At 62.9% G+C, this 23748-nt stretch overlaps 2 protein-coding genes across 4 annotated transcripts; one reads left to right on the top strand and one right to left on the bottom strand.

Moving 5' to 3' along the window:
• CBX2 (chromobox 2) lies at nucleotides 1–8527 on the top strand. 3 transcript variants are annotated; one of them, XM_041724026.1, is made up of 5 exons: nucleotides 1–138; nucleotides 211–254; nucleotides 1126–1191; nucleotides 2949–3051; nucleotides 4454–8527. In XM_041724026.1, the coding sequence occupies exons 1-5, from the start codon at nucleotides 67–69 to the stop codon at nucleotides 5753–5755; spliced, it is 1587 nt and encodes a 528-aa protein (XP_041579960.1). In that variant the 5' UTR covers nucleotides 1–66; the 3' UTR covers nucleotides 5756–8527. The 3 variants fall into 3 exon arrangements, with proteins under 3 accessions (XP_041579960.1, XP_041579959.1, XP_041579961.1); XM_041724025.1 differs by having other exon boundaries at nucleotides 1–254; XM_041724027.1 differs by lacking the exon at nucleotides 211–254 and having other exon boundaries at nucleotides 25–138.
• A 3651-nt stretch (nucleotides 8528–12178) lies between these two features.
• Nucleotides 12179–16997, bottom strand: CBX8 (chromobox 8). Its single transcript, XM_041726389.1, has 5 exons — nucleotides 16808–16997; nucleotides 16374–16417; nucleotides 16120–16185; nucleotides 15938–16004; nucleotides 12179–15475 (listed from the first exon to the last, which is right to left on the bottom strand). The coding sequence occupies exons 1-5, from the start codon at nucleotides 16874–16876 to the stop codon at nucleotides 14582–14584; spliced, it is 1140 nt and encodes a 379-aa protein (XP_041582323.1). The 5' UTR covers nucleotides 16877–16997; the 3' UTR covers nucleotides 12179–14581.
• Nucleotides 16998–23748: the final 6751 nt, after the last annotated feature.

Here is a 23748-nt window from a genome sequence, read left to right on the forward strand (position 1 = left end):
TTTGTGTGCGGCCGGTGGGCGCGCGGCGGCGGCGGTGCGGGGCGCGGGGCGCGGGGCGCGGGCAGCATGGAGGAGCTGAGCAGCGTGGGCGAGCAGGTCTTCGCCGCCGAGTGCATCCTGAGCAAGCGGCTCCGCAAGGTGCGTGCGGCCCCCGGCCCCGCCCGCGCGCGCCCGCCCGCCCCGGCTCACGCGCCCCTTCTCTCCCCGCAGGGCAAGCTGGAGTACCTGGTCAAGTGGCGCGGCTGGTCCTCCAAGTGAGTCCCCGGGGCCGCGCGGCGCCCGGGACGGGGCGGGGCGGGGAGGGGCGGGGGCGTCCGCGCGCTGCGCGGGAAGTTCGCGGGGTCCCCGCGCGCTGGGCGGGAAGGGGGCGCGCAGGCTGCGCGGGGCCGCCCTTTGTTTACGGGGCGCGCGGACACCCCGGGAGCCCGAGCCCCCTCCCGCCCGTATCCCGCCCGCTGTAACCTGAGCTCTCTATTGAGGGATGCAAACCCTCCTCCTCTTTTTTTTTTTTTTTTTTTTTTTTTCCCCCTTTTAAACTAAGGAAGGGGCCTGGGCATCCCCGGAAGGGGCTCTGTTTACAGCCGCCTCCCCGCCCTCCCCACCCCCCGCTCGGCTGCCTCGGCTTCCCCTCGAGGACCTGGCCCGCGCCCGCCCCGGCGCCTGCACATTGTTCCTCCCCTTCCCCTTCGGGCTGCGCCCCTGCGCCCCTCGGCCTTCCCCTTCCCCTTCCCCTTCCCCTGCGCGCGTCCTGGAGCAGCCTTCCCTTCCTCGCTGGATCCGGGCCAGGCTTTGGGGGCTTCCCTCCCGGCGACTTCCCATTTTATTGGGATTTGTTTTCCTCCCAGGGGGAGACCGTGGAGGTTTCCTGAGGCCCTATGTTAATTGAGGGTTGAGGTGGTAGTTTCCCTTGGAGTTGAGGCGCAGGGGCCTTGGCCTTGAGGCTCCCGGGTCTCCAGGAATTCACCCTCCCGCTGTGGGATTTAGGGGAACTGTGCCATACCCCCCCCCATGCCCTTGCACCAGTGGGGATCAGAGGGCGCGCTGGGGTGGCCGCATGCCCGATGTTGTCCAAAGGGGCCTGTCATTGCCTGGTGTTTCTTGACGCCCTGCTTTTTGCTTTTCCAGACACAACAGCTGGGAGCCAGAGGAAAATATCCTGGACCCAAGGCTGCTCCTGGCCTTCCAGAAGAAGTGAGAAAGTTAACCAGCCCTCGTGGGAAGGGGGAGAATGTTGGGGAGAGCAAGGCCCGTCACATCGCTGTTCAGGGCCGGGCTGGTCTTCCAGGCCTGGGGCTGGGGTCTGGGCAGCTGGGGTGGTCTCCAGGGCCTCCTGCGCCGTGGCCCTTGGCGGAGGTGGAGCAGGCTTCGGGGTCCCGCAGGAGTTCCTTCCGGACGTTCCTTCAGCTCGCCAGCTCCCTGTGTCCGGAGCTAAGAAGTCACTTTCTAGGTCTTTCCGAAAGCCAGATTCGCAAAAATGAACCTTCTCGGTTCCTTCGTGAAGAGTTCTAGCTTCTCCTGTTGGCCTTTTCTGTTGAGTCATTTGCACTAATAAAAACCAGGATGGCAGGTTCCCCGTAAACATGGTGGCCTGGCCACCCAGTGCTGCCTGAGGGTGCTGTTGAGCAAGAGAAGGCCCAGAGAGGTTCCTGAAACAGCACAGCAGAAAGCTAAGCCTCTTCTGGTGGGCTCTGTCCTGGGAACAACGCATTTATTTTTCTTGAGGGAGCACCCTTGCCGGTCTCAGGGGACAAGTTTGCTTCTGTGATTTTAGATGTCACCTCTAATTTTAGATAAGAGAGTTGGGGAAGCGTGGGGTGGTCTGGCTGACGTCATGGGGAAGAGAAATCAGGGAACGTGGGTGTCTCCCTTCCCCTGTGCACCCAGAAGACACCCCCGCCCCCCGGAAACTAGTAGCTGGCAGTCACATGGTTGGTGTGTGGGGGTGACATTTGTAAGTAAGGGCAAGTCTGAGGTTCAAAACGTGCGGGTCGGGTTAATGTGTTGGCAGAGGAGGCCTGTGAGATGTTCCTGCCCTTCTAGGAGACAGGTTGGGGGCTGCTTCGGAAAGCGTGAACTGTCTGGTTGTACTAATTGGATTCTTTAAGAGATGGCTTTCCAGGCCTCAGCGGGGTGATGTTTGCCCCTTTTAATTACTGGGAAGCTTCTCCGCATCAGCCCCTTCCCCAGGGGTAGCCTGAAATACAAGCTTTCTCTGGGGTGGGGCTGGAGGCAGCTTGCTTGGCTTCGTGGCCCTGAGTTCTGGGAGCTGATGAAAGGTGTCCTACCAGAGGTGCAGGTTTTGAGCTGCAGCTACATCAGGACCAGGCACCTCCAAGGACATCCATCTAGAGCTCAGTCTAGAAACGGGTTTTAGAAAAAGGAATGTGGGAGGGAAGATGAGGGAGCCAGGGGCACTGGCTCTGAGAAGCCAGCCCACAGTGCAAGACGGGACCAGAGCCTTGGGTTCCCTTGACCCGGGTTCATGGACTGGTGAGGATTTTGTGCACCCCGGAGAGGCAGAGGCTGGGGCCAGTGGTCCTTGTCTCCTGGCCCAGGACTCTTGTTTGGAGCAGTGGGCTTGGACCGTGTGACCGCGAAGGTTCCTTCTAGTTCCACAAAACATTCTACCTGTGGAAAGCAGCCAGGATTAGCACAGGGCTGTCTGGAAAGGAATCTGAGAAAACCGGAGAATTGCTCCTTTCACAGCTTTGCTGGAATTTATTTCACTCGTTTTTACGCAAATGCAAATAAAACAGGTTTAAAAAAAAAAAAAGTATGAGAAAGAAGAGGGTCTGGATGTCTGCTTTGCGTATGGTAACCATGGGATGGGTTTTTGCAGTGGAACTGATCGGAAGCTAGGGCAGGCCCGGCGTGTTGGGTGTCTGAGGCCCTGGGGGTCTCGTGTGGTGGGAAAGGGTGTGCCCACCCTGATTGGTGATTGTCTTAAGGGAACACGAGAAGGAGGTGCAGAACCGGAAGAGAGGCAAGCGGCCCAGGGGCAGGCCGAGGAAGCACACGGTGATGTCCTGCAGCCGGCACTCCAAGCTCAAGGTGGGTGGCTGCTGGCCCGACCGGGCTGCTTTGCTTTCGTCGTGCAGAGTGGAAGGCGGCAGGCAGCAAGAGGGTTGAGGGCTTTGGGGAACGGGGATCAGGCTGGCTGTTCCACGGAAGGTCTGTCCTTGCTCAGAAGACCCTGGCCTTCCGCCCCTTCCTTGCTTGTGGCTCTAAGCCTCTGCCAGCAGGGGGCCACAGCAAGCCCCAGCTCCCCCTCACACCCTCCCCCTGCCACCAGGAGGGTCCTGCTGCGGCCCATGCCCTTGAGAGCTGGTTTCTTATTCACTTGGCGTCCCTCCTGCATCTTGTCTGGCGGACAGCAGGGTCAGACTTGGCTGCCGACTGCTTTCTCACTGTTGGTGGCTCACGGGGACAGAAAGGAACAGGAAGCGTGCACACAGTAGGTGCTCACAGGGACACACACTTGGGGACCGGGTCACGGCCTCAGTCTGGGATGTGTCTTGGATTCCTTTCTGGAGGGCACTGCCCCAGGATCGTGAACCCACACGTGGTGGCCAAGAGTTCAGTCTCGTACAAACACCGCTCTTCTGGAAGCTCTTAAAGTCTTGCCTTCAGGCTTGTTGGCTGGTCCACACTGGCCTGCTCTTCACAATCTTCCTTTTGAACAGGACAGTGGGAACGGGGGTCAGGGGAGTGGGTTCCTGTGTACTCGGGCTCTCCTCCCCGGGGGTGACCAGCGGGGACCACAGAAGTGGCATCAAGGCGGTGGGCCTGGCTGGGCAAGGAGGCCCTGAGGCCTCAGGTGTGATTGGATCGTCCCCCACCGAAGGCGGCGAGCTCGCAGCAGGGAGCCCACGCCACCTCCATCACCCTAAAGCGTGCCTTTGGAAGTGCTGGCCCAGGGAGAAACGGGAGGGTGCACTTAACCTGCCTTTGGGGGGACGCCCAGAAGGCAGGAGGGCAGCAGTTTGTTTTCCTGTGTGCCGGAATATTCTGAAGGTCAGAACCTTCAGAAGTGAGAGGACCGAAGCAGGATGTGCACTTGGCTTTAGGTTAACGAGCGATTACGCACGAAGCATCGTAAGCTCTGCGCTTCCCTTTCCGAGTCACCTGCTGAGGAGCCTGGAGCCAAATTCATGTCCCCCTTTGAGGCCATAGTGTCCAGGACGTGACCGTGCATGCTTTTCGTTTCGTTGCTCTGCTCTGATTTCACAAAGCACCTGTTCTTTGTTCTGCTTTTAACTGCATTTCAAGGACTCTCACTTTCAAGGACTTTTTATGTCTTTTCTGGAACAAGGGGGTGAGAAATCGCTCCCTCCTGGCTGTCTTTCTAGTGTGGCAGCTACCAGAGGTTTCAGCTTTGAGGGGTCCGATGCCCCGTGGACCGCGGAGATCCGGCCTTAGAGACAGTGACATCCTCTGTGCTCTTTCTCTGCAGGAACCCGACGCTCCCTCCAAATCCAGCAGCTCCTCCTCTTCCTCCACGTCTTCTTCCACTTCCTCAGATGAAGAGGACGACAGTGATTTAGACGCCAAGAGGGGTCCCCGGGGCCGCGAGACCCACCCAGTGCCTCAGAAGAAGGCCCAGATCTTGGTGGCCAAACCGGAATTGAAGGACCCCATCCGGAAGAAGCGAGGCCGCAAGCCCCTGCCCCCAGAGCAGAAGGCGGCCCGGAGACCCGTGAGCCTGGCCAAGGTGCTGAAGACTGCCCGGAAGGACCTGGGGGCGCCGGCCAGCAAGCTGCCCCCGCCGCTCAGCGCCCCCGTGGCAGGCCTGGCAGCCCTGAAGGCCCACGCCAAGGAGGCGTGCAGTGGCCCCGGTGCCATGGCCACCCCGGAGAACCTGGCCAGCCTGATGAAGGGCATGGCCGGCAGCCCCAGCCGGGGCGGCATCAGCTGGCAGAGCTCCATCGTGCACTACATGAACCGAATGAGCCAGAGCCAGGCCCAGGCCGCCAGCAGACTGGCGCTCAAGGCCCAGACCGCCGGCAAGTGCGGCCTCGGGCTGGACCTCAAGGTGAGGACGCAGAAGGGGGAGCTGGGGTTAAGCTCCCCAGGAAGCAAAGTCCCAAAGGCCCCCAGCAGTGGGGCTGTGGAGCAGAAAGGGGGGGGCGCAGGGGGGCCCCCCTACATCCACAGTAGCAGCAAGGGCCCTGCTGGGTGCCTGGGCCCCCAGCCTGCTCCCACCCAGGAGCTGAGCCTCCAGGTCTTGGACTTACAGAGTGTCAAGAACGGCACAGCTGGGGTGGGCATGGTTGCCCGCCATGCCACGGCCAGCAAGGGTGTCCCTGCCACCAACCCAACCACCGGGAAGAGCGCCGGGGGTGGCCTCACCGGGGGGAGCGGGGCCACTGTGCCCTCCGACACCAGCAAGAGTGAGAAGCTGGCTTCCCGGGTGGCAGCTCTGCCCACTTCTGCAGGCAAGAGGGACTGTATGAAGGGCAGCACGGCCCCCAGCAGTCAGGAGGGCCACAGGGCCCCCGGCGACGCCCGCAAGTTGGCCTTGCCTTCAGAGCTGAGCGCTGGCGAGGAGAGTAGCTCCGACTCAGACCCCGGCTCCGCCTCGCCACCCGGCGCCAGACAAAACCCATCAGTGTCGGTCCAGACCAGCCAGGACTGGAAGCCCACCCGCAGCCTCATTGAGCATGTCTTCGTCACCGACGTCACTGCCAACCTCATCACGGTCACGGTGAAGGAGTCCCCTACCAGCGTGGGCTTCTTCAACCTGAGACATTACTGACACCCTGTGGCCACCCGGCTGCCTGGCTCTGGCCTCTGGCTTTGCTTTGATTACTGCCCTGCACCCCAGGCCCTTTCCAGGGGCCGGGTGGCCTCCAAGGGCAGGCTCAGAGGGGACTTGCCCTGGCCCTGCCTGTGATTTCAGGTGGGACAGTACCTTGATGCCTTGCCGAGGCCTGGCCTTGCCCTCGTTCCTACCTCTGGGCCTTTGCTTCACTTCCCACATGCCTCAGGAAGTCTTCCTCCTATGTCTCTGGCCTAACGTTCCTCAAGGCCATCAGGTTTGCTGTTTGATCCGCCCTGCCTGCCCTGCGGCGACAGGGTGGTGGTCAGCTCTGCTCTGGATTTCCAGGGGGCACAGCTTGTAGAGGAGGGATCCAGGCTGGTAGTCCCTGCCCAGCAGTGGGATGGGGGCAGGGCAAGGCCTTGACCTCTCCAGGGTTCGTTAGGTTTTTACAAGAGGGCCTGGGGTGGGGGGGCAAGAAGGGGCCTCACCAGTCAGAGCTCCCCTTTAGGGCAGTGACTGACGGCTGAGGACTGGGCGATGGAGGAGGACCTGGTGCTGGCTGGTGGGGTGCTCAGTACCCTGTAACCCTGGTTCCGGTTAACAACTGCAGCACCCCTGGGGTTGCCCTGGGAGTCACAGACTGGGAAGGGCTGGTCCGTCGCTGTCACTGCCCTCCTTTCTACTTTTTTTTTTTTTTTTTTTTTTTTTTTGCTGTTCTGTGCAAGGACAGCTGTGGCCCCACACATAGCCCCAAGAGCCCCTGGAAGGTGGGGGTGTGCAGGCAATTGCTGGAGTAGATCCACCCTCCCAGGGCCTGCTGGCTTCCAGCCGTCGTGTGGGTGTTCAGTGCCGCTCCCGCCCATGCCCACCTCTGCCCAGGAGGATGGGCACTGACAATCCCTCCCACCCTTGGGGGTTCTGAGTGCCCCACCTGGCAGAGGGCCCCAGAAAGGCCAAATCTACCAGCCCAACTACTGCCCCCCCCCCATCCCGGCTGTCTGGGAGTCGGGGAGCTGCCTTGTATGGCTTGGGGCAGGAAGGTGGGTCAGGGAGCCAGGTCACCAGGTCTTTGTGATGCCAAAAGAAAAGTGGAGGTGGGGTCGTCTTCTGCCTCAGCTCTTGGTGGAAGCCAGCCAGCAGGTGTGGCCGCTCCCTTGGTCCTGTTGCCTTGATGGCAGGGGAGCCCAGGCTTACCGAGGGGTGGGCCTGCCAGACCTCCAGCCCCCTAGCCCCTCATCCTCCTCGCCAAATAGAAAGAGATGGCTTTTGTACGTCTGAATCCATTTCAACAGCGTGCCTTTGGGGACAGATACGTGTCCAGGACCTTGTCAGGGGTTCTCCAGGTGCAGCTTCTCCGTCTCCTGCGTGGTGGTCACACGGGGCGGCGGCCGGAGGGTGCCCATCTTGGCAGACCTGAGGGCTGAGAGTCCCAGACAACCAGGCTCAAACTGGAATGCGGGCAGTAAAGGGGAGAACTGCCCCAGGAGGCGGGAAGAGCTTGCAGGTGACTGCACAGTCTGGAAGAAGGCGCCCAGCACACTGGGCCACAGACGCCAGCTCCCCGTCCAGCTCTAGACACCCAGATGCACCCTGGCAGTGGAGATGGGGGCTCCTGTGGGCTGCCCCCGCCAGGCGGCCAGGTTCTGCGACTCCCCTTCTGCCTTAGGCTGCAGAGCCAGGCCCACAGCAGCTCCCCGAGCCCCGCGGGCTAAGCCTGGGCTCCTGCGGGCCTCTGGACACAGGTGTCAGCGCCGACCTGCCGCCCTCAGCAGCCGGGTCTCCGAACCCCCACGCGGTGCCTTTCTGTTTACCAGCTCTTTCAATCCCAAAGTTGAATCTGCAAACACCTTACTCCAGCCACTTTGCCTTCTCGCTGTGTTGTGGTTTCTTTGGTGCTTGGGACTCCATGTGGTTTCTGTTTAAAAGGGTGTGTGTGAGCGTGTGTGTGCGTGTGTACGTGTGCGCGCGTGTGTGTGACTGCCTTTGCTGAAGAGTTGAATGTCATGTTTACCAATAAAAGTAGTACTTTTTTTATTTGCTGCTATGTGTGTGTGTGTGTGTGTGTGTGTGTGTGTGGCGCTGGGCATCAGCCACATCGGAGACCCCTGGTCTGTTCTGCGGGGTTACCCACATGGACTGCATCACGGTGTATACCGAATGGGTGTGTGAATCCTGTCGTGTCTTTGTTTGCTTGCAACGGATAGGAAGAAGTGGCCAGCCAGGCCGTCCTTTTCTTAAGAGGGTTGGACATATTTTTATATATATTTTTTGGTACCAAAAAGAGTGTACCTTGATCTGGTTACACTCAAAATTCTGACCTGACTAAGAAGGCTCTGGGCCAGGAAGTTTCATAAGGGGGGGATGGGGAGGAGAAACGGGGAGGACCAGAGCTTTGGACCAGTGCCAATGGCTGGCTTGATTTGTGTTTTTTAATTAAAAAGAAAAAAATCATTCATGTATGCCACTTCTAATTGCTTTAAACTATGGCTGTTTGTTTGCTTTTTTAAAAGAGAGGGAACAAAAGTGAAGATGTTACTGCCCCGGGAAGCCTGAGATCTTTGTTGAAGCAGGGCTGCCGCCCAGCCCCCATATTCAATCAGGACCTGCCAGTTGGAGAAAATGCTTCCCCCAGGAAGCCCGCCATGGTTGGGGGGAGGGGTGGGAGGAGGGGCGAGGTAGTGCCTAGATGACCAGATTTTTGCTCAAGTACATCTTAAGATTCTGTTGCTTTTCTAGTATTTTTGGAAAACTAACACTAGGCCTAGGTTGCAGGTTTTGGGGGGGGGGGGTGTTGTTCTTTTGACGTTAATTTATTTTGCAGGGGAACGACCTTAGAGTGAGTGGTGTCAGGTTTTTGTCTTTGTTAACTTTTAGTATATCAATAAATCTTTTCTTTAACTTGTCAGCCTGGTGTACGTGATGCTTGATGCCTGGAAACGATAGTCTCTTCAGTTGCCCTTTCCTGAGGCGAAGTACTCTGGATGTGGCCTAAAGCATAGAACATCCAAGGCTTCTGGAAGCGGTTAGCCCCTCTCCCAGAGTGCGAGCAAGCACGGAAAAGGTGTTTTTTTCTAAGCAAAGGTGGGGTTGGTTACAGCCGTGAACCCCTGCACCAGCATTCATAAAGGGCGATTTGGCCGTGTCTGGAGGTGGTTTTGGGGGGCAGGGGTAAGTGTTGCTGCTCCTGGCATCTAGTGAGCAGAGGCCAGGGAGGCTGCACAATATAAACTCAGACGTTTCCCAGAAGGCAATACTTTAACCCCAAAGACACGGCTTGAAAGCTGCAAGATTCCAGGGGAGTCACTCTGGTGCTCCAGGGGTTTGGAGTCCCTGGTGCTACTGTACTAAGAGCTCACAATAAGGAGATGATTCGCTTCTTCTAGAACCTTCTGCGGGCCTTCAAGATTTGCATCACTCTCAGCCTGAATTTGTTCATAGATTTGAGCCTCCAGGGAGAACCAAGGTCCCTTTGAAGTGAAGACAGAAGTTGGACCTGGAAGTTGAAAGGCTAGTTTGAGGCAAGGCCTGAAATGTTTTCCTGCAGGGGGAGGAATAGAAATAGAACCCACTCTGCAGAGAAGGCCCGAGAATTTGAAGCGCAACCCTTGCGGGGCAAGGCCGCAGCCCTGCTTTCTTTGTCGCCCCTGCAGAGGCTGGAGCTATTTTGTTTTGGAGAAGGTGGGCACCGGTCCTCTGGCTTTGGAGAGCTGCGAAAGGGGGTGAGGGTGGCGGGGAAGGAGTAGGTGCGGGCAGCCGGGGTTGGGCTCTCGTGGGAGCCCCGGCCAGGCGGGTGCGGGGCCCTGACCCACGCCGGCCTTTGTTCGTTTCTGCGCAGCGGGTCTGATGGCCTAATCCACCGCCTTCCCAGAGGAATGGGCTGGGCTGCCAAGGGCCCGACCCGGCCCGCGGCCTTCCTGGACTGGGCCCAGCCGCAGGGCGCCCGGCGGGATGGGCCAGCAGGCTCCGAGGATCCCGGCGCTGACCAGCCCCTCCTCCCCGCGGAGAGGGCGCAGAGGGGGGCCACCGTGGCCCGCTGCAGCGTGCCCTTGGGCGGGGGAGCTGCGGCCCTCCCGGGGCCCACGAGCCCCAGAGAGGCACCGGCCGCGAGCCCAAGGCGAATCTTAAGGCCCAGAGGGGGTGGGCGCGGGGAGGGGTGAGGCCGTGGCCTCTAGAGGGCGCGCGTGACCCGCAGACTCGGAGCCTCCGGCTCTTGGGACGCGCGGGGGCACGTCCCCGCCGCCGGCTTGGAGCTGCCCGGGGAACCGAGCTGCGCGACCCCTTCCCCCCGTCACTCAGGTGCCCCCGGCGGCCTCCATTCGGGAAGAAAGCCCCGGCCCCAACCCCAAGCCACAGCCTCCTCTCCCGGGTGCAGGCCCCCAAGGCTGGACGCTGGGGAGCGCCGCCCAGCACTGAGCAGCCCCCATCTCAGACCAGCTGGATCCAAGGCCCCCTCTGGGCCTGGAGGATGTCAGAGCATGACCCCCAGGCGCTGGGTGCCGGCCTCCGGGCGGCGGGTCTGCGGTGCAGGCACAGGCCTCGCCTGGGTCCGGCGCGCTGTAAGCATCAAAGGGACAGGAAGATGGATTCGATCTGCCGCGCTCCGGGGAGCCATCCAGGTTCCAGAGCTGCCCGCGGCGGTGCTGTAGGGCCGCAGGGGGGCCGACCCAGAGCGGGGCGACACTGCGGGCCAGGCCTCTGCACCTGGCGGCTCTTGGCCAACCTTCCCCGGATCAGAAGCCGCGCCAGGAGCTCCCGGCCATTGCCGAGGTGGACAGTGGCCAGCCAGCCGGGAAAGGGGGACCGGGTCGGCGCCCTCGCATCCTCCTAAACACCAGTCCACGCCAGTGCCCAACACCCAGGAGAGGTGGTTGGAGGGAGTCCCCGACCGGGCAGCGGGGCCTCGGCTCAGGGGCTGGTCGCTGGTGGCGCCCCTGGCCGGGCCACCCTACTCCCTCCCCGCCCCAACTGCGCAGGCCCCTCGAGTCCGAAGGGCACCCAGCGCCCCGTGACCCGCTGCCCTGGGCCCTGTGCCGCTGGCTCCCTCCCCCTGGTCCTCCCACTCAGCTCTCCGAAACTGGGGAAAGAGGCGCGGGGAGCACCGCCAAGGGCGGGTCCGCAACCGGCTGGCGGAAGACAGGAGATGCGCGGGCGAACCGTCCCCACGCCCCTCCCTTCGTGCCAGGCCGTGCGCCCAGGTCGGGGCTTCTCTGCGGCGAGGGCTGCGCGGGGTTATGGGGATGGGGATGGGATGGGATGGGATGGGATGGGATGGGATGGGATGGGATGGGATGAGGTGGGATGGGATGAGGTGGGATGGGATGGGATGAGGTGGGATGGGATGGGATGAGGTGGGGTGGATGGGGTGGGATGGGATGGGGTGGGTGGATGGGATGGGATGGGGATGGGGTGGGATGGGATGGGATGGGGTGGATGGGGTGGGATGGGATGGGGTGGGGTGGGATGGGGTGGGATGGGATGGGATGGGATGGGATGGGATTGGATGGGATGGGACCGACGCCGTGGGGCGCCCAAAGGCCGCCCCCGCGCTGCCCCACGACCGCGCCCCGCACAGCCGACGGCTGGGAAGGGCCGAGAGCCCCCATCCCCACCCTGCGCCCTGCTCCGCCCCCCCGACCGCGCCTCGCCCGGCGTTGGGGCTTCACCACCCCAAGAGGACGGAGAGGCTGGCGGGGGGCGGGGGGCGCGGGGCTGCGCCGGCAGCGCCAGGTTCACTAATCACATCAGCGTGCTCTGCGCCGGCTCCGAGCAGCCAGTTGCCTAGCAATACCCGCGAATTCAATTCCTCAATCAATAGGCGCGAGGCGCTGCATTTCGGGGAGCGCTGGCGAGGCTGGGTGGGTCTGGGGGGCGGGTCCCAGGACAGCCCCGGGAAGCAGGCAGGGGAACCGCAGGGGCCCCGGCCGGGGGCGCCAGAGCCTCGGGGACCATTGCCATCGGGCCTAGGGGTGGGGTTCGCAGGGGGATCGCCGCCAGGAGAAAAGGGACCCTAAAGGTTGCTCCCATCCTCCCGGTGTCCCCAAGGTCTGCCCGGGACCCAGAGGAATGTGGCCAGTAGGTGAGAAGAGCCGCGGCCTCCCCCCTGGGGACTGAGTGGAGTCAGAGCCCAGTCCCTCTGGAGCCCCCTCTCCCCCTCCCCTAGCTGGGAAGTTCCCCCAGTTGGGGAAAGGCCTCTGCAGCTGGAATCCTCCGGGCCGACGGGGGCGAGGGTGGTGGTGGATGGGGTGGGTAATGAGACAGGAGGAAGGGGTGCTCTCTCCCGGGGTGGTTGTCCCTCTGCTCTGATGGGGATGGGGATGGGGATGGGAGTGGGGGGTGGGGTGAGGGGGGCAGGGAAGGAACAAAACCGAGACACGTCTCTATTTACAAAGTATATATTTAAACACGTAGAAAGCGGTATTGGATACAGACATTCACGACCGCGGAAGATAGGTACTGAAGCTTCACTCTTGGGCTGAGGCGGGGATCGATTCGAGATTTGTACAAATCTTAGAATTAAATAAACCCCACAGGCGCACATCCCGAGTGGCTGCAGACTCTCAGCCACGCGGCCCTGGCCCCTGCCCACCCACACCCCCCCCCAGGTCAGCATCGCAAGAGCGAGCGGAGAAGACACAGACGCACGGCCACGGACAGACGGTGGACAGAGGGGCGGCGGGGGCAGAGCCAGGCTGGCCCGCGGGAGGGAAGTCAGAAGGAAGGAGAAGAATCAGCCCCGAGGGAGGGAGGCGGGAGCCCACGGAGGGAGGGAGACAGAAAGGAAGGCGACAGCCAGGTAGACGCGCATCCCCGAGTCGCCGTCCACTGGGTCACAGACGTGTCCCTCCATTGAAGCTTCATCTGAAAATAGCGTCCACATGTAGTAGATACACTTGGTAAACGGCGCTTCTTTATACAAAGTCTAAAATACCAGTTTTACAAATGTGAGCAGATAAAAATCCCCATTCCGGGGGGCTTCTTTATATAGGCGCAATTTGATATTCAAAAACAAATAAAATCATGTAGTACACCGTCTTCCACTTACTGTACCCCCTCTCTTTAAAGGCAAGAAAGTCTGGAGGTGAGAGGGAGGCGGGGAGAGAGGGAGTCCGGAGGGGCACAGGGCTGGAGGCCCCACCCTGAACCCCCCAGTCCCGGCCCGGCCCCGCCTCGCTCGCCCCGAGTCTGTGCTTCCTCCCGCGCGCGCGCGCGCGCGCGGGGGGGGGCCCCCAGGCGCTCCCTCCCCAGGCGGTGGGCAGTGGGACCCTCGCAGCCCTTCCAGGGCGGGGGAGGCCGCAGGACCAGCCCTCGAAGACAAGGAGGTGTGTGGGTGGCTGGGGGGACAGATTTGTGCTTTCGAGTCCAAAGAGGGGCGCGCGCCCTGCGTGCCTGGGGCGCACGGGGGCGCCCCGGGCCCCGCCGCCGCCCGGCCTCCCCCGCCGCGGCCGCCTCCTTTCAACTCCCGCTCCTCCCGCCCCCTTTGGCGGAGTTTGAATGTCGAGTTCAAATAGAGAACACTCCACGAATCGAAAAGGCCTATAAATTATAGCTTTTGCTTTTAAGAAGTTGGGGGGGGGGAGCAAAAGTTCTGATGCGCATTCTTGGATGGAAAGCTCGCCTCGCCCCTCCTTCCCCTCGCCCGCCCGAGCCCCGAGCCCCGAGCCCCGAGCCCCGAGCCCCGGGCGCCGCCGCACTCCCGGCCAGGCCTGGGCGCCGACCCCCGCTCCCAGCCGCGCCCGCCGCCCGCCGCGCCGCCCTCCGTGGGTCCCGCAGGGTGGGCCCGTCCGGCCCGGGGCCCGCCCTCCCCGGGCCAACTCTTCCTGGGAGGTGGGGGCCACCGGCTCTTCTCCTGGCGAGGCTAGAGGACGCGGAAGGGAACAAGTCCACCCCCAAACACTTCTCCTGTAAAACAACAACTGTCTCGAACTCTGGGCACTGACATGCAATCCTCCCAATTTATCCTGGCATTTCGGGAATGTAAACAGATTCGCTGCATTTCTTTTCTTTCAGTGGAGTAAGGAAAGGAATCGAGGGAACTGGGAGATTTTTATCCACATGACGTACACACGATCTGATGGGCGTGTGTGACACACACATCTCCCGTAAAGTGCATTTCCTGATGTGGTCCTGGGGGAGAATCTGATGCTCCCCACCCACCTGCAACTTTTTACCTTCAACATCACACACAAAAGTTATTCAAGTTAATACTTTCCCCCCCCCAAACAGACTTCTTACTCTTAAAAAAAAAAAAAAAAAGGCAAAACACACTGACCCCACCCCCTTTTTTTCTGATTGGGGAGCCAATCTTTTGTTGGCCTGCTGGGCCAATGGGAAGAGAGAAAAAATCCGGGTCCTGCCTTGGTTCCAGGGGTCTGCCAAGGGGCTGTGGGAAAAGGAAGGAGGGGTGAGGTGGGTCCCTCCAGACACCATCAGAGGTCCAGTACCCCGGTCCCCAGCCTCCTTAGTGCCCGGGTGGCTGAGGGGCGGCGACCCAGCCCGTCTGCCCCAACTAAACCACACTGAGTCTCTCTCTCTCTCTCTCTCCTTGTTTAAATAAAACAACTTCAAGAGTTGAAATATATATATTTAGATATTTTTTCTTAAATAACATATTTACATCTAATAGAAAATATAACTCTAGAGATACTCTTTCCAACCAAAACTGAGGGGAGGGAGGAGGAATGGAACGGGCTGGGCGTGTGAAGTTTGGGGACAGGACCAGCCAGAAGGCCGCCTCCCACCCAGAAATAAAAAGCATGATGCCAAGTTTGCGCTCCCACTCTCTCTCCTGCTCTCTTGTCCTGGGATCACCCACCCAGCAATTCATCTTTTCTCTTTAAAAAAGCCTTGGTCCGTGTTACTTTCCTTAATGGTGACGGTCAAAAAGTTTGAGGTCACGTCAGTGACCACCACTTTCTCCAGGTTGGTCAGAGAGGGACTCCAGGACTCTTCCTCTGGGTCCCCCAGGATCCTGGCCACTGGGATCCTGGCGATGAGGGAGGGCCTTCCCCCCTGGGCCCCCATGTCCCGATACAAGCCCCCCACAGAGCCAGGGGTGCCTGAGCCATGCCGGACACGGGGGCCACCCGGGTCTAGGGCCCCCTGGCCTCTGGCCTCCAGGAAAGTGGCCCTGTGCTTTATGACCCTGGCCGGAAAGGTGTCCACAGCCAGCTTGCCTGTGGCCTCCGCGGGGCTGGGGCTGGCCACACCGCACTGGGCCAGGTCCGAGTCCTGCCTCCGGGCTAGCTGGATCACGCTGTGGCCAGCGGGGAACTTCCCTGCCCCGGGAGGGGCTTCGTCCACCTTCCTGCCCTTGAGGTAATCTCCGAGGCCATCGCTGGCTTCTCCCAAGGGCCTCTGCGAGGGGTCCAGGAGCTCCTTCCGGGGCTTGGGGCCTCGCTTCTTGGAGCTGTCCCCCGGCGAGCTGGGCTTGTCATCCGTGCGGCTGGCACCCCGCTCGCGCTCGCGCTGCCTCTCTCGCTCCCGCTCGCGCTCCCTCTCCCGCTCTCGGTCCCGGTCCCGAGGGGGCTCCACTCGGCAGGTGCTGCTGGTGCTGCTGCTGCTTCCGGGCGGGGACAGACCCATGTTCCGCAGGCCATCACGGGCTCTGGAAGTAGAGGCCAGGTCCTGGGGGGAGCGTCCAGGGTAGGGGATCCGGATGCCCCGGGCAGAGTCACTTCTGAACTCGTATGTTTTGGCCTTTGCCTTGGCCTGGGCCTGCAGGAGAGAAGGCATGTCAAAAGCAGAGCAGGGTCCCAGCCCACTCCCTCCCCAGGACCCCCCTCTTCCACTGGAGCCTCCTTGCTTTACCCTCTGATGCCCAGGAATTGCTATATGGGTGGGGGTGGGGCTTAGGCACAGCGTCCAGGGGGGTGTGGTAGAGAATTTGTCTGAAAGAAGCCATTTGCTGCAAGCGCCGCTTCTTGCTTGTATTTGATTACGCATCTATTTGGGATGGCTGTGGGCACAGTTCTAGTATGGCTAAGCCCCTTTCCCCCAGACACCCCTTGGGGCTGCCACTGACCTGGTGACAGTCCCCTGTCTGGGGACTCCTTCCTTCATCATAAATAGGCAACAAGAGCGGACACCCCAAAGGACCACAAGCCCTCAGGGCCCCCTTCCCCAAAACCTCACACTACTGCAGTGCTGCCCACCGGTGGCTGGACACTGCCATCTTACCTTGAGGAGGAAGGTTTTGGGTTTGGGTCCTCGCTTTTTGGGGCCGTAGAGCTCCATCTCCCGCTCCCTAGAAGAAAGAAAGAGAGAGAAAGGGGGTGTGTGAGTAAAGAATCTAGTGGGACTGCAGTCCAGACTGGACCTGTGTCCCTGAGCGAGGGCCTGAGGCTTGAGAGGGCCTGTACCTTTCCTCAAAGGCTGCGAGCAGGCGAGCATCCAGGATGTTTTCCTCGGGTTCCCATGTGCTGTACCTAGAGGAAATCAGGAAGAAGTGGGCGTCAGTCCCGGGAGCAGGGAAAGAGCGGCGGGGGTGTGTGTGTGTGTCTCTAACTTTTCTTGTTGCATTGTGTTGTATTTCAACGTAAAGGGAAAAAAAAGAGGAAGAAAGAAACCTCCCGAACAACAGTCTGGGGTTGAGGATTGCATATAACCTACTTACTTCTGCGACCAGCCCTTCCATTTCACGAGGTATTCCATGCGTCCCTGCGGATGCAAAGGGGAAAATGTGTGTGTGCAAGGGGAGAAATGCATGACGAGGACACAAGAAATACATGCAAAAAATGCATGCACCAAATGAATGCGCGAAATCCCACCGCGAAAGGCACGCGCTCGCTGCATCACCCCCTGCACGAAACGCTGCACAAAGTGCATGCACCGGCGTTCATCCCCCCACCCCGCCCCCCACCCATGCAATCTGTGCATCGCTGCAAGTCTAAGGAAAGCGCTTGGGCTCAGAGCCGCCGCCGCCGCCGCCACGGCCGCGGCCGCTGCTGGGACCTGGGGGAAGGGAAGCTGGGCTGCAGCCGGGGGAGGGAACCCAGGCCGGGAGGGGAGGGCTCGGCCAGCCTCGGCCCGAGGCCCGGGGGCACCTACTTTCCGTATGCGCCGCTTCAGGAGGGCTTCGGCCGCGAACACCCGCTCCCCCACCGCCGAAAGCTCCATGTTGACTCGCCGCTTCCCCCTTGGCCGCTTCCAGGAGCAGAAAAGCAGCAGCCAGCGCACGACAGACCATAATACTCTCCCGCTGACGTCAGTTCTCCTCCCCCTCCCGCGCGCCCGCTCCCTCCCCGCCCCCCCCCGCGCGCCCGCTCCCCCTCCCCTCCCGCCCCGCGCTTCCTCCGGCCCCACGTGTTGCTAACGACGTTGCTAAAGCGGAGCGGCTGGGGCCTGCGCCCCTGCGCGCTGATTGGCCGAGCTCCGGGCCACGCCCCTCTCCCTTTCTCCCCCGCGTTGCTACGTGACCCGCGTTCCAATCGCCAGGGGGCGGAGTCCGAGGCTACTCCAGAGACGGGCGCGAGGCGGGTGGGGGCCGCCGCCGGAAGTGACGTCGCGGGGAGGGCGGGCCCGGCCGCTGTCAGTCTGCCGGGCTGGCGAGGGGGCCGTCCGCCCTCTGTCCTCGCCGGGGGCCCCCTCCCCCGCCGCCGAGTCGTCCCTCCGGTGCTCGCCGGCCCCCAGGGCCCTCGCTGGGACCCCCGCGGGGGTGTCAGCCGGGCCCCGCCCCCTCGGCAGACCCCGGCCGCCCCACCCCCACCGCCGGGACGCGCGCCCTCCCCTCCCCCGCAGCCGCCGCCCGCGCCGCACAATGCACAATGCACAGGTGCCGGGGCGCCGCGGGCCCTGCCGGGACCCCGAGAGCCGCCCCCGCCGGCCCCCGCCCCGCCCCCGCCCCGCCGCACGCCCGGCCTCGGTCTCCATGACGACGGCCTCCCCCGCCGCCGCCCGCCCCATCCCGCTAGCGAATCAATGTGCCTGTGTCTGTCTCGGGTCGCGCGGCCCGGCCTCGGCCACCCTCGGGCCCTCGAGCGCTCGCGCCCAGCTCGCAAGCCCAAGGCACACCCGGGCCACCCGCCGCGCCCGCCCGAGCCTCCCCGCGCCCCGGGACCCCGCGGGGCCGCCGCGCGCCCTCCTCCGGCCCCGGCCCCTGCCCGCCGCCCGCCGCCCGCCGCCACCTGCCCCCGCCGCCCGCCCGAGCTGCTCGGCGCCCCCAGGCCCCGGCCCCGCGCGCCGCCGCCGCCGCCAGCCGCCCCCTGCCCGGGGCCTGGGCGTGCTGGGGGAGGGCCCGGGCTCGGCGGGCGGCGGGACCGGCGGCGGGGGGCGCGACCTGCCCTGCGGGCCTGCGCCCTGCACTTCCTGTCGGCGGCTCTTCCCGACGGCGCAGCAGGCGCGCGGCCCGGGAGCCCCGGGCGGGATGGCGGGGGCACCGCGCGGGCCGGTGCTGCCGGGGAGACCGCGGCCCGCGGGCGACCGTAGCGGGCCCGGGAGGGGGCCGGGGCCGGGGGCCGGGGGCGCCGTCGCTCGGCTCGCGGGGCCCCGGGGCTGGGGCGGCGGCGGGGACCGCAGCGCCCTCCGGACCCGGCTCTCCCCGAGCCTTTCCCCTCCCCGCCCGCGCTGCCAGTCACCGCACGCGGTCCTCGGAACCCGGGATTCAGTTAAAACATCGCTGGTTCACTTGACGGGAAGCGGCTTCCCTCGGCGAGGGATGGAGGGAGAGAAAGGGGGGAGCGGGGAGAGCGGGCGGGCGAGAGAACGAGAAAGAGGGAGAGCGGGCGAGCAAGGGTGAGCCAAGGAGCCTGAGCCCGAGAGGCCGGGAGCCCGGAGCGGAAAGCTGCCCTCCCGTCCAGGCCCTCCCGTCCAGGCCCTCCCGTCCAGGCCCAGGTGCGCGGCGGGCGCGGGGCGCTGCGGGGCGCGCGGGCAGGGGCGCACCGGGGGGGCGCGCAGCAGGGGCGCACCGGGGGGGCGCGCAGCAGGGGCGCACCGGGGGGCGCGCGGCAGGGGCGCACCGGGGGGCGCGCGGCAGGGGCGCGGCCCGCGCGCCTTGCCTCGCGCCCCCGCCCCCGCCCCCGCCCTGGGCGCGCGGGGTTCCCAGCTTTGGCCTCGCTCCCAGACTTGAGGAGGTGGGCGCCGGGCTGAGCGGTCCCATCCCCGGCCGTTCTGTCTTAACGAACCGCGAGCTGGCGACGGCCAGATCGCCCCGCCGACCCGCGCGGGCCGCCCGCGAGAGGCCGCCGACGGCCGCGTCCTTAATCATAAAAAGTCATTCCCGGTAACAAATAGTTTCGTTGGCCGGTGCCAGCGATACAGCTGTTTCTGTTTAAGCTTAAATACTTTCCAACAGTTTGGGCAGTAAAAATAAAGTCGGCCTCAGCCGCCTATAAGTGTCTGGTTTCCCCGCCCAGAGAAAGCCCACCCTCCGCCCTGGGCCCGGGTCGCCGTGCGCGCCCCCCGCCTGCCCCCTCTTGGAATCCGCCGGCCGCCGAGGGCGCACTGCGCGGCCGCCCGGGCCCCGCACGGCCGCAGGGCCGGTGTCGAGGGCCACCTGGGAGCCCGGAGGGAGGGAGTCTCCGCGGAGCGGCCGGAGGACCAGACCCGCTTCGCCCCCGCCTCCCCCCACCCCTGCGCCCGCAAGGAGTGGCGGTTTCCCTTCAGATAGGGTTACTGGAGCCCTGTCCCCGGGAGTTGTGTTTGCGTTGGGTGCCTGCACAGACCGGGAGTTTGCACGAGGCGTGCAGAGGTCGATGGTTTCAGTTTCACGCTGAAAAAGTTAGCGCGCCTCCTCCCTCTGGGTTTCTCTTTTTCTCCTTCTTTTTTTCTTTTTATTCCTTCCTCCCTCCCTTCCTTCTCTTCCCTTCCTTTCTCCCTCCTGCTTCTCTCCTTTGCTCCCTGTCTCCCTTTTCCTTCTTTGCCTGCATGCCTGGGAGCTTGAAGCGGGGAGATGCAAACCCTGGTGGGGCTACGCACGGCCCCCTCCTCTGGAGGGGTACTGAGAAATGTTCCCCCTCGCTTTCTGGCTGCACCTCTCTGCCTTTCCTTATGCCTGGTAGTGAAAACTCCGGTTGCGAACAAAATGATCGCTTGTGAGGTGTCTGAGTTTGCAAACATCGGGAATTATTCCTGCAGAGCCCACAGCAAAGACAGAACTCAGTCCAGAGGGGAACGGGAGGTATAGAATAATCTGACATCAGACGGAGCCCGGTGCTTCCCAGCAGCAGACTCAGTCTTGCGGACCAAAGTAAACCCCAAAGGCGGAGGCGTTACCCCCTGCTTGGCACCCGCCACCAGCTGTCCCAGACAGAGCAGGGTTGCAGAGAGTGGGAAAACCGGTGACGGGAGTGACCTGAGCTCCCGGAGGGCTGGAAGACTGAGAGGTAGCAGTCTGTGAAATGGGCTTGCAGTGCGGCAGGACCCAGAGCCCGGGCCTCCGCCGTGGGGCACCCAGGATGCCTGTATGTGCCAGGAGAGGGCGCTAGGCCGGGGAGGGGGACCGCGTGTGGAGGCGTCACCCCAGCGGCATCCGCAAGGGTTCCCGTCGCCGCTGACTTAGAAACCAGGAGAGCCTGGAACCCCGCTTCCCACTTTCTTACTGAATGTCCCTTCCTGAATCCTTCAACTCTCACCACCTCTTCTTTCCTCCACACAACTGCTTTTCTCTTTCAAAGTTAGATAATTGCTTTTCCCGCGTGCACCCCTGGGAGTAAACAAAACAAAGTTTCAAAGAACAGGAACCCTCTGCTTTTAAGCCCACTGCGCCGCTGCCCTAGGCTGTGGCTGTCAGGTTGGAGTGCGCAGCCTCTGCAGTAAATAAGGTAACTGCTTCCTATTACTTTAGCCCCATATGGCTGCAATTTGAGTGTCTTTGGAGACAGTGCTTGTGTTGGGGCGGGGGGCAGGGGGGAGTGAAAGTGGAAATCAAATGCTCTCAGATCGCATTTTTATGAAGGAAATTGTCGGCGATTCTCTTAGCAGCCTTCCCTCCACCCCTAGTTCCTGAGATGAGCTGCCCGGTTTCTTTGTTTACGGAAACACAGGCGCCCGCCCACCTCGGGGCACCTGCTTCCCCAATCCCTGGGTCTTCTGCCCAATTCTGCACTGGTTTTGGTGACCTGGGCGGACAGCCCCGATGTCCCTTCCCAACAAAGGACCTCCAACCTGCTCCCCACACCTGAGAGCCAGCCAAGCCCTCCGCCCCAGTCTATGGAAGGTGCCTCCATCCTGTGCTCCGGGTCATGGTCCCATTTGAGCCTGGAGGCCACCCTAGAGTCAGGGGACCGCTTAGGCCTCCCTGTGCCCACTGCCAACAGACGCAGCGGCCAGGGAGGGAGGCCCGAGGCCGCAGGGTCCAAGGAGAAGGAAGGGGAGGGGCAGGCCGGGCAAGGCGATTGGCTCCTGGGTCGCTGGCCAGAGCAGCAAGCCCGAGCGCGTCCTCTAGCTGGAGGGTGAGGCCCGGCCTCGGCTCGTTCACTGGGAGCGTTTCAACTCCGGGGCTTGGCGGGCGTCGGACCTGCCTGGTCTTGGCCACGACGCGGGCGGATTTGGAACCCAGTCGTTCCGTTCCGCAGAGATGACGGGGCTGGCTGTGATGCGAGCAAGGGTGGCTCTGAGGCATGGCCGAATGGGATGTGGCCTCCTGTGTGGCAACAGGGACCTGTGGCTTGCTTTCGGCGGCCCCAGAACCAGAGGGTGTCCTCAGCCTCTGCCTCCCCCATGCCCAAGCTGGGGCCTGCGCCTGAGGGCACTGATTGCCAGCTCCAGGGGAGGGGGGAGCTGCAGGGGTGACCCGACACCCTGCAGAGAAGTCCCCAATGACCTGGACGGGACACACTGGCCAGTGGCTGGAGGTGAGGCTGCTGAGGGTCAGCCTGAGCTGCTCCTACTTCCCGTGAACTCCCAGGAGCAACAAGTTCCCACTTTCTCTTCCCTAGTAGACTGACCATCCCTGTTAGAGAAACACTAGAACAGGATAAGAGGGGGGCTGACCATGCTCCAATGATTACCTACAAGCCTGCACATACCTGAGGAGCCACCTTTGACGTTGGCCCCCAGAAGTCACATGAACTGAAACCAGGTGCCCTCCATAGGAGGAATAGCAGCCCCTCAGAGGCAGGCGACATCCCTTGAACACTTGCTGTCTGGCACCTGCACGATGCCAGTTGAGATTCCGAACAACCAGGTAAGATCAAGTCCATTGCTCCCATCCTATAGATGAGGCACAGTGAGGCCAAGTAACCTGCCCAGGGGCACACAGCAGGTGTTCTGGAGAAGTCCTAAGCCTAAGTCTCTCTAATACTCCACACCAGGGGCCTCAGACCTTCTGGACATTTCAGCTCCTCCAGGGCTTAAGGCAAGAATTCAAGGTAAGAAAGAGCCTATGGAACCTCCTGGAGTGGCCACAGATGAAGCCAGGGGTCTCATCACCAGAATCAGCAAACTGGTGCTGCTAAGCAATGATACCGCTCTGGGCCCTTAGCAAAAGAGATGAGACTGGAGCATCAGAAGTGGGAGGCGGTCCCCGCCAACTGGGCTAGAGGCTAGATGCTGGTGGAAGTCTGTTTCCCTTCGTCCTAGAGCACCGGGGCTAGCATTGTGGCTCTAGGGCCAGCCTGCCTGGATTCGAAGCCACTTACTAGACGTGTGCCCTTGGGCACACTACTTTAACCACGCCGTGCTCCAGGTACCGTAAGTGCAGAGAAACAAGAGAGCATGCACAGCCGTACTCCACCGGGCGGCTCGGAGGGCTCGGGGAGGCACGGCTCACTGCCAGGCACAGGTAAATGCTCCAATTATTAGTTTCGGTTGTTGTAAAATTGGTGCTCTGGGACCAGGTCAAGCTGATAGGAGCCGGTGTGTCTGGTTCAGGTGACAACCCCCTCCTCCAACAGAGTGTCAGCCTGAGCTGTCCCAACTTCCCGCGAGGGACACCCAAGAAGAGGGAGCTGGGTGCTCAGCGGCCCTTTCCGGGAAGCCGACGGTGCACACTGGCCCCTTAGGGCCTCTGCTGCAGGACGCATCCCACCAGGTGGTGTCCCTGGAACCGCACCCGCGGCCCCTCGCAGCGCGGAGACCAGGCACACGGCGGGTGCCTGGAGGCGGGAGCACGCGCACAGCGCCAGAGCCGGCACGCATGCGCTCACGCGCGCCGCAGGGTGGGCCCCCTCCAATCCTCTCCGGGAAGACCGCCTGGTGTTGCTTGTGAAATCCAGCTCCGGGAGCCAGGAGGCACCCTCGGCCGGCGGGGGGCACGGGGGAGATGGCCCTGAACTGGGGGGGGGGGCAGCCGAGCGGCTGCACCCTCCACCCCCGTGCGGGTCTCGAGGAGTGGAAGCGGTCCCGGGGCGGGTGGGTCCAGGCGCTGGGTTCCCGCCGCTCCTGGAGAAGGGGCTCAGACAGGACGGGCCAGGCACAGCCCGGCGACAGTGCGCGGGAGGCGGGAGGGCGGTGGGGTGTGGCGACAGAGACAGGTGGGTGGCCCAGGGGTCAAGGCCTTGGAGCCCCCATCTAAGAGGAGGGCGCGATCAGAAGTCCCGTGGCCTGGCAGGGCCGGGGCGCGTGGACTCTGCTGCTGCGTGGGCGCGGGCACTGGCGGCTCCAGACCCACTGACCGCTCGACCCACCGAGGGCAGCCTGGAATTCAGGATGCCCCGGGTGCGGAGCCTGGCCCCCATCCTGTCTGTCCGGAGAGGACCCTGGCCTCGCGGCCCGGTCCCTGGGAGCCCCCTCGCCCTCCGACCCCACCCGTCGGGGAGGCGGGGAGCACGCACCCTCCCCGAGAGCGAAGACACCGAGGCGGGGTTGGCACCAGAGCCTGCGCTCCCTTGAACCCGAGTTCCGCCAGAGTGGGCACCTAGGTAGCCCGCCTTGCTAGTCCCTGGTCACCGGCTCCTCCTCTCCAGCCCCCTCCTTCCCCCACAAACACCCCCTAACCGGCTCTCTGGGCCCCAGGGAAATGGTAAGGGCGCCCGGGACTCCGACGCGCGGGGGAGAGGGGGGCGCCGGGGGGCTTCACTTTCTCGCTTCCCAACTCGCCCCCAAGCGGAAGG

This window comes from Vulpes lagopus, chromosome 12 (assembly GCF_018345385.1).
Source record: "Vulpes lagopus strain Blue_001 chromosome 12, ASM1834538v1, whole genome shotgun sequence".
NCBI classification, from domain to species: Eukaryota; Metazoa; Chordata; class Mammalia; order Carnivora; family Canidae; genus Vulpes; species Vulpes lagopus.